Source organism: Aquarana catesbeiana, linkage group LG11 (genome assembly GCF_042186555.1).
Source record: "Aquarana catesbeiana isolate 2022-GZ linkage group LG11, ASM4218655v1, whole genome shotgun sequence".
Lineage (NCBI taxonomy): Eukaryota > Metazoa > Chordata > Amphibia > Anura > Ranidae > Aquarana > Aquarana catesbeiana.
Window position 1 is genome coordinate 273,661,387 of NC_133334.1, and position 16,659 is coordinate 273,678,045.

At 47.7% G+C, this 16,659-nt stretch overlaps 1 protein-coding gene across 3 annotated transcripts in view; it reads right to left on the reverse strand.

Moving 5' to 3' along the window:
• The window catches only part of LRRC36 (leucine rich repeat containing 36), a 43,383-nt gene extending 29,161 nt beyond the window's left edge, over positions 1 to 14,222 (reverse strand). For all 3 annotated transcript variants that reach the window (XM_073605840.1, XM_073605838.1, XM_073605839.1), the window contains exons 1-3: positions 14,078 to 14,222; positions 11,906 to 12,033; positions 9,553 to 9,745 (exon numbers count right to left, since the gene is read on the reverse strand). In XM_073605840.1, the coding sequence (XP_073461941.1) occupies positions 9,553 to 9,745; positions 11,906 to 12,033; positions 14,078 to 14,174 (418 nt within the window). In that variant the 5' untranslated portion in view covers positions 14,175 to 14,222. The remainder of the gene's footprint in view (positions 1 to 9,552; positions 9,746 to 11,905; positions 12,034 to 14,077) is intronic.
• Positions 14,223 to 16,659: the final 2,437 nt, after the last annotated feature.

Consider the following 16,659-nt stretch of genomic DNA (forward strand, 5'->3'; position numbering starts at 1 on the left):
ACTGCAAGGTGTTTTTTCACCTTAATGCATAGGTTGCAATAAGGTGAAAAAAACACCAACCTTTACAGCCCCTTTAAGACAAATTTCAACATACAACATGGAAATACCCATTGCACAATATATCTATATAAATCTTTTCATTAACATACACCACACTAACCAAAACACACCGGATCTTTGATCATGTCTTGTTCAAAAGAGAGAAAGAAAAAACAAAAAAAAGGAAAAAGCCCACCCACTTACCTACCCATAACCAAAACTCAATTTGTGTAAAACATTCAAAGTATAATTAAGAAGGGGGCTTTACAGCGCCCTATTACATTTGTCAAACAACCAACAATACAAAAACAACAACAACAAAAAAAAGTAATAAAAAAAAAAATATATATATATATATATATATATATATATAAAAAAATAAAAAAATAAAATTTCAAGTTACTATTTTCGTGTCCTATTATGTTTAGTGTTTTAATTCAATATAATCTCACTCTACTATTTCATTTTTCATACCTCTTGACATGCGATTTGACATGTCAAATCGCCGGCTATTGCCGGCAACAGCACCGTTCGAATCGGTGCGACACCGCACCGATTCCCAAAAGTAGTTCCTCTACTACTTTTGGCGACTTCGAGAGGGATTTGAATAGACATCTGTGCATGAACCCGCACAGATGTCTGTCAAATCACAGCCCCCCCCCCCAAAGTCACACTGCTTTTCCAGTTTAAAATCGTGAAGTTCTGCTGAACTCACACAATTTCAAACCCGCCCTCAATGTGAACCTAGGCTTAGATCGATTTCTATGGAGCGGGAACGGTCATAGATGGATCGCAATTCAGCCGGTCAACAAGCTGAAGTTAGAAGGTCATTGGTTACTTTGCACAGCTGCACCAGAATCTGTGTGCACCAGTTTTAGTAAATCTTCTCCTTTGAATGGAGTGGCTGCCATGCAGTAACCGTAAGCCCTGGTTCACGCCGATGCTGCTTTGAAATCACGCTACTTCAGTGCGATTTGCACTGCTGATTTCATTGAGGCTTGCAACTTAATTTAACAGAAGTCTATGCAAGTCGCAATGACCAGTCGCACTGGTGTGAATGGGGACCTAGTATCCAAATTATCTTTGCATATCTACAAAACTTTTTAAAGGATAAGTTCACCTTTGGGAACATGTAACATGTTCCCACTCCTGCATTGACTCGGTAATCCCAGCCCTCTGTGGGACAGCAGTACGGGGAGAAGTTCCCCGTACCAGCTGTCACTGTTTGAATAGAGCATGGCAGTGCGGAGCTCAGCCCACACGGCTGCATCATTAGTTCACAGGGTTCTGTGATTGAATAGACTACAAGTACCGACATCCTTTGCAGATGTGGGCTTGTAGTTCTCAATGAACTATCACGGCGCTGTTGAGCGCTCTAGGTCATGGGTGCTAAACCAGTGGCCCTCCAGCTGTTGCAGAACTACAAGTCCCATGAGGCATTGCAAGGCTGACCGTTACAAGCATGACTGCCAAAGGCAGAGGCATGATGGGACTTGAAGTTTCACAACAGCTGGAGGGTCACAGGTTGAGCACCCAAGCTCTAGTTCGGGGATATGCAATTAGTGGACCTCCAGCTGTTGCAAAACTACAAGTCCCATCATGCCTCTGCCTCTGGGTGTCATGCTTGTGGCTGTCAGAGTCTTGCTATGCCTCATGGGACATGTAGTTCTGCAACAGCTGGAGGTCCGCTAATTGCATATCCCTGATCTAGGTAGTTCATTGAGCTTCCTGTCAGTTTGTAACTGCCTGCCCGTATGAGGTACGGACAGACAGCTTACACTGACTGTCTGCAGGAGCCCTGCATTACATCAGCAATCTGCTGCAATGCTTTCCAGGCTCTTAAAAAAAAAAAAAAAAAAGTAAATGTACATTTTTTTACCTGCACAAAAATGTGCATTTATTATTTTATTTTTAAAAGGTGAACTTATCCTTTAAATCTTAGGCTCCTTTTACATTAGTGCGCCTCCAAAGTCACACAACTTCCAGTGCGACTTTGATCTGACTTTACATTCTCTGGACCAAAGTCATAACCAAAGTAGTAAATCTTATCTCCCCTCACTTCCAGGTTTTGCTAGCTTTGCTGGGGCACCAGGAGCCATTGGCTCCCAGTGCTGTCAATCAAAGCCAGTGATGAGTGAAAGCGTGGGGGCGGGGCAGGGCGGGGCCGAGTCAATGGACGCAGCAATGGGGCTCGGGTGCGAGCATGCACGAATGTTGTGTTATACTTACCTGCTCTGTGTATTGGTTCTGCACAGAGCAGCCCCAATCCTCTTCTTCTGGGGTCCCCCATTTTCGACTTCAGGCTCCTCCTCTTCAGCAAGTCTTTGTCTATTAACACTGAGCAGGTGGTTGGCCCCACCCCCCCACTCGCTCGACACAGCAATTGATTGACAGCAGTGGGAGCCAATGGCTCCTGCTGCTATAAATCTGCCCAGAGACGAGAGAGACACATCGTTGGATTAGATCGGGTTTAGGTAAGTGTAAAGGTGGGGGGGGGGGGGGGGGCTGGAGTGGATTTTGCAGCACAACAGGTTTTCCCCTTAATGCATACAATGCTTCAAGGTGAAAAACATTAAGGCTTTAGAACCCCTTGCAGTTTATTATGGTTACCTCCTATCTCCCCTCAGCAACATGCTCATAAATAAAAATAAAAAAAAACCTTTCCATTTTAATTGCATACCATAAGTTAGGCCCAGTTATGTCATCAAGGGGTCTCTGTGCTTCTCTATACAATGCAGGAAGGTCATGGCTAGTGGGAGGGGCTGGCAGGGTGCTTTACCTGTATATATATTCCTGGAATTATCACAACACCCGGACTCAGTACTGCTTCCAAAAGCTCTCAGTCCTGATGCAAGCGTCAAAATGCCTCGATGGGTGGATGTCATTCAGGGGCAGTGGGCATTCCCAACCTACAGATAGCTGACTGTTTTGTCCACATGTGATGCTCCAGGACTAAAGGAACTGAAATCCAATAAATGAAAGGGGTGGGCCAGGGACAGTAGAGCTGGGGACGGAAGGACTAGATGATGCTAGACATCCTCCAGGCGGGAAAATGAGGCGGGGCTCTATCTGATTTGCTACAGCTTCCAATACACATTGTGGGTGGTTCACCTTAAGTTTTTTTTTGATATAGTGCAGGAAAGGTTTAGACACGCTGCAAAGTATTTAGTGCTGTCTGTATCTGTCAAGGAGATTCCCCCAACCTATTAGTCCTGGTGACGGAAAGAGAGAGAGAGAGGGAGGAAATCCAAAATTCAGCTGCCACTAGAAGACGTGAATGTAAATCTTCCAATCAAGACGCCCGTTACAGTAAGAACTTTGTAAGAGCGGAACTACCAATCGCACCTGAGATTGTGTAGACCAGCTGTTGATATCTACTGAGCATGCTCCAGTTTCAGTTCCCTTCTAAGCTATTTATTTGCTCCTTTTTTCTTATCTGTGCAGCCCATGTAACTATAAAGTCACACATGTAAGCGTATACACACAGTGATAAATTACATTACTCTTCTCTCCCTCCTCCTCCAAGTCCTCACATTGCTAAACACTATAGTTATAAGATGGTGAATGATGGAGGCTTCACCTCCCTGTTAGTCCCAGCACATACATATCAGAGACACAGGCTGAAGGGGCGTGGCACAACCTGTGATTGGCAGAACCTCCTCCAGATCTCTTTACAGTGTAAACAAAGTGAAAGCTATTTGTCAGTCAAATTAAAAACTCCACCTAAACCATGAGATTGCAAAAAAATCATAAATATTTACCTTGAAATATAGATTTGTATGAAGCTTTGTTGCTAGTAATTATTTACACTGATTCTCTATCCTAAAAGCTTCTTTTTTATGTCATGTGACCGGCACAACACCAATCAGCGATGTGCAGACAGAGATTCATACATCAGCAGAGTACTAGAAACTCCTCCCTAAGAACTTTCACCGAGGGCAGGAAAGACCTGGGAAACGTCATTAGACCTCTGAACAGCAATGATAACCCCTTCTCACTGCCATGGTCACATGATCGAAAAAGCTCCCGATTGCAAGTATTCCCCGGGAGCTTTCCAGTCCCCGCCGGTGAGGGTGTCGGGAGCACGCAGGGCGCACACGCTCTCGGCACTGAAAAGTGATTACATAGACCGAAAAAAAAAAAGGGGGCTCTCGGCGTTAAAGCCCACCCACCGAGAGGCCACATATATGTGCCACGTCGGTGGGAAAAGGTTAAACAAGGTACTCACATGATATTTTTTTTATTATTATTATTTAAGGTACTTATATAGTGCCGTCAATTTACGCATCGCTTTACATATACTTTGTACATTCACATCGGTCCCTACCCTCAAGGAGCTTACAATCTAAGGTCCCTAACTCACATTCATATACTAGGGCCAATTTGGACAGAAGCCAATTAACCTACCAGCATGTCTTTGGAGTGTGGGAGGAAACCGGAGTACCCGGAGGAAACCCACGCAGGGAGAACATACAAACTCCAGGCAGGTAGTGTCGTGGTTGGGATTCGAACCAGCGACCCCTTTTTACTGCTAGGTGAGAGTGCTACCCACTACACCACTGTGCCGCCCCTACCCACTACACCACTGTGCCGCCCCTACCCACTACACCACTGTGCCGCCCCTACCCACTACACCACTGTGCCGCCCCTACCCACTACACCACTGTGCCTCCCCTACCCACTACACCACTGTGCCTCCCCTACCCACTACACCACTGTGCCGCCACTACACCACTGTGCCGCCCCTACCCACTACACCACTGTGCAGCCCCTACCCACTACACCACTGTGCCTCCCCTACCCACTACACCACTGTGCCGCCTCTACCCACTACACCACTCTGCCGCCCCTACCCACTACACCACTGTGCTGCCCCTACCCACTACACCACTGTGCCGCCCCTACCCACTACACCACTGTGCCGCCCCTACCCACTACACCACTGTGCCGCCCCTACCCACTACACCACTGTGCCGCCCCTACCCACTACACCACTGTGCCGCCCCTACCCACTACACCACTGTGCCGCCCCTACCCACTACACCACTGTGCTGACCACTATATTAAAGGAAATACACTGGCAAGAAGGGATGATGGCAATTAAACTTTTTATGTTTAGTGTCACTTTAAAATAGAACTATGGGCAAAACTTTTTCTTTCCATTTTGGATAGAGCAAGGGAGGGTTATAACCTCTGCCAATTTTTTTTACCATCTGTGTCCCATTGCCAACATTTCCCTTTACTTCCTGTCCCATAGCCAAACAGGAAGTGAGAGAAAATCCCTGTAAATTAGGGCAATTCCTTGGGGACCCAAAAGTCACCAGATCTAGTGTCCCCATTGGAAGATTTCCCCTCTATTACTTTTCTGGGGACGACCCAAAATTTGGGCAATTTCTTTTACTTTCACTTTCAATGATAATGGTAAACAGGACACATAGACATAGCTCCCAACTGTCCCTGATTCCTAGGGACTGTCCCTGATTTGGAGCAATGTCCCTCTGTCCCTCATTCCTCCTCATTCGTCCCTCATTTTGGTCTGATCTATATAGTTGTATGTAAAATGCACTTTTTATCTTTCAAAAAGTGTTTCCCAGTGCTAAACCTTTCATCCAATTTCCAAATTGCTGCATTAGTACATTTTAAAAGCCAATATAAAGGAATAGTAGTGGTAAAAAAAAAGTCCTTGTGGATTTAATTAACCTTTTTTTTTTGGTTAATTCTCCTTTAAGGGGGTGTGGCAGGGGGCGTGTCCTATGCCTACATACCTTTGTTAGTAGGTGTCCCTCATTCCCATCTCAAAATGTTGGGAGGTATGCAAATAGGGAGGGGGGGGGTCTCCCCAGCGGGGACACAGACAACAATAAAAACTGACAGGGGCTCTAATCCCTCTCCTCTCTGTCCAAAACGAATAAAAAAAAGTTTTGCCTTTAGTTATACTTTAAGTTAAATGGTGCCCAATGCACGGCAAACATTTGTTAGCTTTAATAAAAAGAGAGGCCTTCCAGGGTTGCTAGGGACTCCGGTAATGTAATCCTCTGAAATGAATCCTTTTGTGATTCTCTTACATGGAAGTCAACGATCTCAGGTCAGCTCCTCCATCAGTTAGTTGATCATTATTTTGCAATACACAATGGAGAGCACTTACAAAAATAAAAACTGAAGGACGCAAATATTAGCAAAAACCCCAAATCTGATCTGTGGGGCGGGATTAGATCAAAGGCATCGCCAAGTATACAGTTGTGTTTTTTTTTTTTTAAAGGGCACCTGTCACCACAGATTTATGACAGCAGCTAATACAGTAAATTTGGGGGCTGCATTTTTGATCCTGGCCTCAGTGCTTATTGAGTCACTGAACCAAACCAAGTACAGTATGTACATATCGGATGTCCGAACATTTCACTGGACGCATGCTTGCTGAGGTCAGTGACTTGCTATGGAGAATTAGAATCACATGTTTGGAGCCTGTATCCTCATAAACAAGCCAACACGGAAATCTCTATTGCAGAAGTAAACCTTTTGACATGTTACAAAAATGATAGCACAGTTTCCCATAGATTTACCAAAACAATGTGTCAGGGCTGGGCTCAGCCCTTTCTTCTCTCAGCTGTCGGCTAATTGCAAGCTCCTATCTCTCCACAGTTACTCAGCTGTTGATGATATCCTGCTCGTCAGTCCTGCCTACTGAAGCCGTCCAGCCCAGAGGATCTCTGCCTTCGCCATGGTCAACATCACAGAGACTATCTCCTGCATTCCTGTTAAAAGACTTGCTTGGCTGACATTCCTTCTGGCTCCAGATCCTGCTTGCTGTTTTACTATGCTCATCTCCAGCTCTCTGATGTTTGGCTTGTCTGACTATCCGTTCTGGTTCCTGAACTCTGGCTATGTTTTGACTACGTTTTGTTCTATTTTACTTTTATTATTAAATAAGTGTGATTTAACTGTACTTCTGTCTCGGTCTGATTTTTTGGTTTCTGACACAATGAAATCTGAGGGCCCAGCTAAATGACCCAATCAGTGTCTTTGAATGACCGTGTTTTTGTACATGATTATCATATATAAATAAAGATTATATATAAAAAAAATAATAATAATCCAATCAGGTAGGCTCCCGCACAACATAGTTGCTGACAGATCTTAAGGAAATTGTACAAGCAGATTGTAGTGTGTATAGTCAGCTTAAAAAGGAATTGTTACTAAACCCAGGAGCCTGCATTCACTATATATGGTCTCCCACAGTACACAGAACATGGAAATGCAATTATTTAGTAAATACAGTATCTCACAAAAGTGAGTACACCCCTCACATTTTTGTAAATATTTTATACTATCTTTTCATGTGACAACACTGAAGAAATGACACTTGTCTACAATGTAAAGTAGTGAGTGTACAGCTTGTATAACAGTGTAAATTTGCCGTCCCCTCAAAATAACTCAACACACAGCCATTAATGTCTAAACCGCTGGCAACAAAAGTGAGTACACCCCTAAGTGAAAATGTCCAAATTGGGCCCAAAGTGTCAATATTTTGTGTGGCCTCCATTATTTTCCAGCACTGTCTTAACCCTCTTGGGCATGGAGGTCACCAGAGCTTCACAGGTTGTCACTGGAGTCCTCTTCCCCTCCTCCATGACAACATCACGGAGCTGGTGGATGTTAGAGACCTTGCGCTCCTCCACCTTCCATTTGAGGATGTCCCACAGATGATCAATAGGGTTTAGGTCTGGAGACATGCTTGGCCAGTCCATCACCTTTACCCTCAGCTTCTTTAACAAGGCAGTGGTCATCTTGGAGGTGTGTTTGGGGTCGTTATCATGTTGGAATACTGCCCTGCGGCCCAGTCTCTGAAGGGAGGGGATCATGCTCTGCTTCAGTATGTCACAGTACATGTTGGCATTCATGGTTCCCTCAATGAACTGTAGCTCCCCAGTGCCGGCAGCACTCATGCAGCCCCAGACCATGACACTCCCACCACCATGCTTGACTGTAGACAAGACACACTTGTCTTTGTACTCCTCACCTGGTTGCTGTCACACACAGTTGACACCATCTGAACCAAATAAGTTTATCTTGGTCTCATCAGACCACTGGACATGGTTCCAGTATTCCATGCCCTTAGTCTGCTTGTGAGCTTTCTTGTGCATCATCTTTAGAAGAGGCTTCCTTCTGGGACAACAGCCATGCAGAGCAATTTGATGCAGTGTGCGGCGTATGGTCTGAGCCATGACAGGCTGACCCCCCACCCCTACAACCTCTGCAGCAATGCGGTCAGCACTCATACGACTATTTCCCAAAGACAACCTCTGGATATAATGCTGAGCACGTGACCTCAACTTCTTTGGTGGACCATGGCGAGGCCTGTTCTGAGTGGAACCTGTCCTGTTAAAGCGCTGTATGGTCTTGGTCACTGTGCTGCAGCTCAGTTTCAGGGTCTTGGCAATCTTCTTATAGCCTAGGCCATCTTTATGTAGAGCAACAATATTTTGCACATGCCGATGCTTTGCATCCATGGCAGGAATTTTACCCCTGTAGCTTCCTGCAAGCGGTAGTGCATGAGGCCGGTCTGCAAGTGCACCGCAACCATGTACAATGCACGTAGTTGCAGCGTGCTAGTGCGGGGTGCAGGGGGTTAAAGCAGGCGGTGAAAAGGCAATACAATGCCTCCTCACTGCCTGGCAAATACTCCCTGAAGAGCGACCTGAACAAGGACCACCAGCTTAGAGTGTTTTTTTTTTTTCCATTATCTGTGCCCCTTTCTGATGATCATATGCTGGTCGGAGCAGAGGGACTATTTCTTCAGTTTCGGGCGCATGCCCATTCCGCTCCCGCTCGCATGTTCTTCTGCCTTGGCTCAAGTCCCGGCCAGCTGGCCTCAACACAGAAGTGCTTTGGGGGTGTGTCTGTGAATGGACTACATTGCCCTGTGTCTGTCTCTCTGGCATAATGGATGGTATCATAACACCCAGGCAGCAGGCACTCTACCATGGCTCTGGCTGGCTCTGTCACAATGTGTCACATAACGTGACTGCTGGGTGCTGATTTTGTTAACTTATTGGTCATAAGTTACAAAATCAGCACCCAGAGCCATGGTAGAGTGCCTGCTGCCTGGGTGTTATCATAATGCTAATTAACTTAACCAGTTGCCGACCGCTCTATAGCAGATTTACTGCTACAGGGCGGTTGTGTTGCGCAGGATCATGTATACGGTATATACACGTGATCCTGCATTTCTGGGTATCGGAGCCGATCAGTAAGTCCGGTGGACTCGGTGTCCGCCGGTACCTGCCAATCGTTCTGTACACAGGCAGAACGGTGGTCTGCCTATGTAATCGAGGCAGATCGCCATTCTGTCAGTATGGAGGGATCCCCCCCCCCCCATTATCACTGACTGCTTTGCTGGGGGAAATCAACCTATGGTGGAAGCAAAGAAAATTGCATAATGTATGGCCATCCTTATGCTTTTTTTTCCCACCTTAAACCTGTCTAAACACTTACCCAGCACAGCCTGGTACCCACCTAGTGTTTCCAATGTCCCCGCGATGTGGATGACAAAGAGGCGGTAATCAGCGTTCTGTCTGGTCACTGGATTCAGACGCAGATCCAGAGTTTTCAGCTGTGCCAAATGTTTGAGATGCTTTACCTCCTCAAGAGATGCAATGTCGTTATAATATAAGTTCAGGTAACCAAGAGAGTGCAAGTATTCAATTCCCTGTGAAAACAATACGAAAAAAATAACTTTTATTACACGCTGTTTTTAATGTGCAAACTATTCACATACACAGCAGAGGAAAGCAATACAGGACATTCATCAAGTGCTTGGATATATACTGTATATGGCCAATGGTTTGTTGAATCCGCCGCAGAGACCACTTTTATCTGAAAGCCGACCGCCCACTGAAGAGGATACCGGGGTTATGGCAGCTAGCTGCTGCCATAACAACGATATCCTCTTCAAACAGCCGGCGTATAACAACGGCGGGCAATCGGCAAGTGGCTAAATGATGGGAGGCTCTGCTGGCTTCTGTCATCCAATCATGCGCAAGCCAAAATGCTGAATTATTTTTAATTTCCTTAAATGTGATTGGGTATTCTTTGCAAAGTGACTCTTTACCACGTTTACTAAGCTCTGGAGCAACTTCACTTGCAGAGTGCACAGTCTATTTGCTTTTAGTAAATCCACCAGAATGCCTTTTGCTAGCCATAAACACACAGATTTCTCCATCCCCGTCCATCGTGAATAATAGATACAAATATAAGCTCATTGAAAATGTGTACATAATTTTTTTTTTTTTTTTTTAAAAGGGTGAAAAATTAAATATATAAAAATAAAACATTATATCTATGTGCAAATCAGTATAATACAAGAACAAGAATAAAAAGAGTAGTGATAAAATGTACTTGCAGAATTTTTTCAGGACTGAATAAATGTCAATATATAAAATGACAAAACAGACTGGGCACTGCAGGGTGAGGCATCGCCAGAGGCTAGAACAGCCTTTTTCAACCTGGGTGCCTAAAAATTGTATACAAGCCAGCAGGTGAATCAAGTCTAACCTTTCATTATACAAAGCCACAGGTTTTCATTATGCACCATTATGACCTTCTAGACACTGGCATCCTAACAATTAATGATGTCATTGGTTGATAGGGAGGACATCTGTCGCCTCCACAACATCCTTGTTTGACCCTCCTCTGCTTTTCCCCCTCAACACTGGGAGGACTTTAGCAGACTGATGGAGAGAAATCGAGGGAGAAGAGAAACATTGGAATACTAGTCAGTACCAGTGTGCAAAAGTAAAAAAAAAACATCAATTGCAGCCGCTCTGTCCATCAAATGCAGCCAATGTGCCCATCAAATGCGGCCACTGTGTCCATCAAATGCGGCCACTGTGTCCATCAAATGCGGCCACTGTGTCCATCAAATGCGACCACTGTTTCCATCAAATGCGGCCACTGTGCCCATCAAATGCACTGTGTCCATCAAATGCGGCCACTGTGGCCATCAAATGCGGCCACTGTGGCCATCAAATGCACTGTGTCCATCAAATGCGGCCACTGTGGCCATCAAATGCGGCCACTGTGCCCATCAATAGCGGCACTGTGCCCAGCAAATGCAGCCAATGTGCCCATCAAATGCAGCCAATGTGCCCATTAAATGCAGCCACTTGTGCCCATCAAATGCAGCCACTTGTGCCCATCAAATGCAGATACTTTGGCCCATCATATGACGCCACTTGTGCCCAACAAATGCCGCCACTGTGCCCCCCGCCCGCCTGCTGCCTGCCCAGAACTTACCCCATCTTGGTGGCGGGTCAGGCAGTGGGTGACGGCAGCGAGCTGTGGGATGGCTCCTGTGTCCTCCATGCGCCTCTTCTCCCTCTGCTAGACTTCCATTAGGGGTACCTGTGCCTTCAGCCATTCAGGTGACGGTATTAGACCCTCACTCCCTGATTGGCGGGGGGTGGTTCAGTGTTAGAAAAGCAAATATTAACTTGCTTTTCTAACACATCTGGGTGGACTGTGAGTGCAATGCCTACGGCTCTAATCAGGTGCTTGAAAAAACACCTCACCCCCGCTGCTGGAATTTACCGACACACTGCCACTGACTGACTGCTTTAACCCTTTGCACCGTGCACTGGTTGCAGGGCACCAGCAGAGCGGCCCAATTCACTTGAATGGGTCGCAGTCGGTGGCCACTACGCCTGCTAAAAGCAACAGGGGGTATAAACCCTGCCACGCCTACAAAGCAAAGCATTCTGGCATGCGTACCCCCCAGCCACTGCAGCTAAAGGGGGAGAAGTAAAAAAATCAAGCCCTGAAACGTTTGCTGAACAATTCTGAGTAGGGTGTTGTCAATAAGTGAACTTACCTGCAAACTGATTATTATGTTTCTAGACAAGTCCAGGGAACGGAGGCTTTTGAAGTTTTTAAATGCATCCCCCAGGCTGACAATCTTCTCTCGGTACGTCCCTTGTAGTGCCAGAGACTCCACTGTGCCTGGAAAAGATGGTAATGAAGGTTTTAATTTGAGCAATGGACTTCGCTCGTTACAAAACTACAAGTCGTGGCTGGCAGGGCATGATGGGAGTTGTAGTTGTTGGATAGGCTGGAAGACTGCAATGTAGTCCTTGTCTTCATTATTATTACAGTTTTAGGCAGAGCTTTACATACTGTCAGTGGTGTTGTGGGCCCTGATGCAAAAGTTGTACCTTCAGTGGGGCAATCAAAATCGTTTTATGAAACACAAATTTTTCTTTGTTTTTTTTATTATGGAATGTTTCATCTGTGACACCATTTCAGCACATGTAAGTACATCCATTATACAAAAATGACACTTTTTACAGATTTACATGTATTTTATGGAATTGTGTTTATTGATATTGTATATATCTAACAATATTATAGATGCACATTTGCGATCTTTTGAAGAACACCCCTGAGGAAAGAACTGAAACGCGCCGGGTGACGGATCACATCTGACTGTGACGCTGTCACAGTGGTGTTTTTCCATACAGATCTGTATACATTCCAATTAATCTTCGGGTCCTGAGTGACCATGTTTTTAAATGTAATGTTTTGTATAATAAATATTTTGTAACATTTAAACACTCCTCAAAACTTTTTTTGTTTAGATATTAATGCCTTAAAAGTCCACTTAGGGGTACCCATTCTTCTGGTTCACAAGATGGGGGGGGCAGGAAGGCCTTACTCTGAGCTGCCCCCCCCCCCCCCCCCAGGAAAGAGGAAACTCAGAGGGCCTGGCCTGGGCCCTGCCCGGGGTGGACTGGTCCTCTTACTTCCAGATTCACACACAAGCCCGCCTCTTTCACCCGGCAGCTCAGAGTGTGGCCTGCCCCCCATCTTGTGTGCAGGAAATGGCTTGCCCTGTCACCCTATGAAGGTGACACTGGAAACCCAGAGGGCCCGGGATAGGCCTTGGGTGGGCCCCTCGTCTCAGCTGGCATCAGTTTACTGAATTACCTGCGATGCAGTGAGCCTTTTCCTCCAGCAACACAGTGTGAAACCTAACATGACAGGGAGGGCAGAACGGGCCCCCTGAAGCATGGGAGGGCTTCTCATTGCAACCCCTGTGACCCCCTCAAGCTCCGCCCATGCATACTTTACATTCCCATCAGTCTCTGCCCTCAAGGAGCTTACAATCGAAGGCCCCCATCTGACAAGCTACATTCACATACTAGGGCCCATTACCCTACCAGCTTGTCTTTGTAGTGTGGGAGGAAACCCACGGAAGCACAGAGGGAACATGCAAACTCCATGCATACAATGTCCTGGCCAGGACCTGGACCGGGGACCCCAGTGCTGCAGAAGTGCCGACCACTAATCCACTGCGCTGCACCAAATATTATACAAGGAGCATCCGCAGATCTGTACAGATCTGTACACTTGTCAGTGAGAGGAATCTGTACAGCATTATTCTATTATTATATATTAATATAGCAGCCCTCTATGAATGGTTGCCATGGTGATTATTATTATAGCAGCCCTGTATGAATGGTTGCCATGGTGATTATTATTATAACAGCTCTCTATGAATGGTTGCCATGGTGAATATTATTATAGCAGCCCTCTATGGATGGTTGCCATGGTGATTATTATTATAGCAGTCCTCTATGGAAGGTTGTCATGGTGATTATTATTATATCAGCCCCCTATGAATGGTTGCCATGGTGATTATTATTATAACAGCCCTCTATGGAAGATTGCCATGGTGATTATTATTATAGCAGTGCTCTATGGAAGGTTGCCATGGTGATTATTATTATAACAGCCCTGTATGAATGGTTGCCATGGTGATTATTATTATAGCAGTGCTCTATGGAAGGTTGTCATGGTGATTATTATTATAACAGCCCTGTATGGAAGGTTGCCATGGTGATTATTATTATAACAGCCCTGTATAAATGGTTGCCATGGTGATTATTATTATTATAGCAGCCCTGTATGAATGGTTGCCATGGGTTACAGCATTTCATTTTCTGTCCTGTATTAGTATGGTTACTCGGGGTGCTCCTGGCATTACCTGCCCCCACCGGCGGCAGCCCGGCTCTCTCGTACACCCAGCTCTCCTTCAAACGAACCCTCCTCACCGCCATTCCATTGAATGGGTGCAGCTTCATCAACACTCCCCATAGCAACGGCGGGAAACAAGGAATGAGGAGGGAAAGGTTCCGGGGAGAGCGGGACACTGCACTTGGCTACACAGTAGCTGGGGGCGGTGCTTTCCCTTAGCCAGCAACCAATAGAGGCAGCGACAACTGAACTGTCCTGAGAGATGCTGTTGCCATGGAGAAGGGGGCGGGACAATGAGTTGAAGCGGGACACGAAAGTTCGGCGCCTCACGGAGAGGTGACAGGGAGAGCTGGGAGGTCTTTGGGGCGGGGCTCTAGTTCTAGAGGTTGGTGGGCGGAATTTGTCAGCTAAAGTGAGGGAAGCGGAAAAGTGAGGCGCTAATGTAAGGGGCGATATAATAATACGTGTCCAATCATCAACCCCCCACTCTGCATTCCCTACTACTATAGAGACCCAGAGAATGTGGGCGGGGATTTTACTTTGCAGCCTTCTGATAGGCTAGTATGGCTGAAGAGACACGACAGGAGTGTCGGACTCCACCAAGGTGTGCTGTGTGCTTGGTTGCTGAGTAGTGAGGTGATGACTGACCATTTCCCAACAGAGTCTCCCAAGAAGACATCCTGATCATACCCCCACCTCACTTACCCCTCTACCCCCCCTCATTCACCCCCCCACTTACTCCCCCCCCCTCTCTCCCCCCCATTTACCCCCCCCATTTACCCCTTCCCCCCTCTATTTCTTCTCCCCCTCTCTCTCTCTTCTCCCCCTACCCCCCTCTCTCTTCTCTCCCCTCTCTCTCTTCTCTCTCTCTCTCTCTCTCCTTCTCTCTCTCTCTTCTCCCCCTTCCCCCCTCTCTCTTCTCTCCCCCTCTCTTCTCTCCCCCCTCTCTCTCTCCCCCCCTCTCTCTTCTCCCTCTCTCTCTTCTCTCCCCCCTCCCCCTCTCTCTCTCTTCTCCCCCCTCTCTCCCTCCCCCCCTCTCTCTCCCTCTCTCCCTCTCTCTCCCTCTCTCCCTCTCTCCTCTCTCTCTTCTCCCCCTTCCCCCTCTCTCTTCTCTCTCTATCCTCTCTCTTCTCCCCCTTCCCCCTCTCTCTTCTCTCTCTATCCTCTCTCTTCTCCCCCTTCCCCCTCTCTCTTCTCTCCCCTCTCTCTCTCTCTCCCCCTCTCTCTTCTCCCTCTCTATCTCTTCTCCCCCCTCTCTCTCTTCTCCCCCTCTCTCTCTATCTTCTCCCTCTCTCTCCCCCCTCTCTCTCTCTTCTCTCCCCTCTCTCTCTTCTCCCCCTTCCCCCCTCTCTCTTCTCCCCCCTCTCTCTCTTCTCCCCCCCTCTCTCTTCTCCCTCTCTATCTCTTCTCCCCCTCTCTCTCTTCTCCCCCCCTCTCTCTCTATCTTCTCCCTCTCTCTCCCCCCTCTCTCTCTCTTCTCTCCCCTCTCTCTCTTCTCCCCCCTTCCCCCTCTCTCTTCTCCCCCCTCTCTCTCTTCTCCCCCCCTCTCTCTCCCTCTCTCTCTTCTCCCTCTCTCTCTCCCCCCTCTCTCTTCTTCCCCTCTCTCTCCCCCCCTCTCTCTCTTCTCCCCCTCTCTCTCTTCTCTCCCCCCTCTCTCTCTTCTCTCCCCCCTCTCTCTCTTCTCCCTCTCTCTCTCCCCCCTCTCTCTCTTCTCCCCCTCTCTCTCCCCCCTCTCTCTTCTCCCCCTCGCTCTCTCCCCCCCTCTCTCTCCCTCCTCTCTCTCCCCCCTCTCTCTCTCCCCCTCTCGCCTTTCTCCCCCCTCTCTCTTCTCCCTCTCACTCCCCCTCTCTCTCTTCTCTCCCCCTCTCTCTCTTCTCCCTCTCTCTCCCCCCTCTCTCTTCTCTCTCTCTCTCCCCCCTCTCTCTCTTCTCCCCCCTCTCTCTCAACCCTCTTTCTTCTCGCCCTCTCTCTCCCCCTCTCTCTCTCTCTCCCCCTCTCGCTCTTCTCCACCCTCTCTCTTCTCCCCCTCGCTCTCTCTCTCCCCCCTCTCTCTCCCTCCTCTCTCTCTCTCCCCCTCTCTCTTCTCCCCCCTCTCGCTCTCCCCCTCTCTCTCTTCTCCCCCTCTCTCTCAACCCTCTTTCTTCTCGCCCTCTCTCTCCCCCTCTCTCTCTTTCCCCCTCTCGCTCTTCTCCCCCCTCTCTCTTCTCCCCCTCACTCTCTCTCTCCCCCTCTCTCTCTCCCCCTCTCTCTTCTCCCCCTCGCTCTCTCTCTCCCCCCTCTCTCTCTCTCCTCTCTCCCCCCTCTCTCTCCCCCCTCTCTCTTCTCCCCCTCGCTCTCTCTCTCCCCCCTCTCTCTTCTCCCCCCCCTCTCTCTCTCTCCCCCTCTCTCTCCCCCCTCCCTCTTCTCCCCCTCGCTCTCTCTCCCCCTCCTCTCTCTCCCCCCTCTCTCTCCCCCTCTCTCCCTCCCCCTCCTCTCTCTCTCTCCCCCTCTCGCTCTTCTCCCCCCCTCTCTCTCTCTCTCCCCCCTCTCGCTCTTCTCCCCCCCTCTTTCTCTCCCCTCCACACAAGGTGTGCTGTGTGCTTGGTTGCTGAG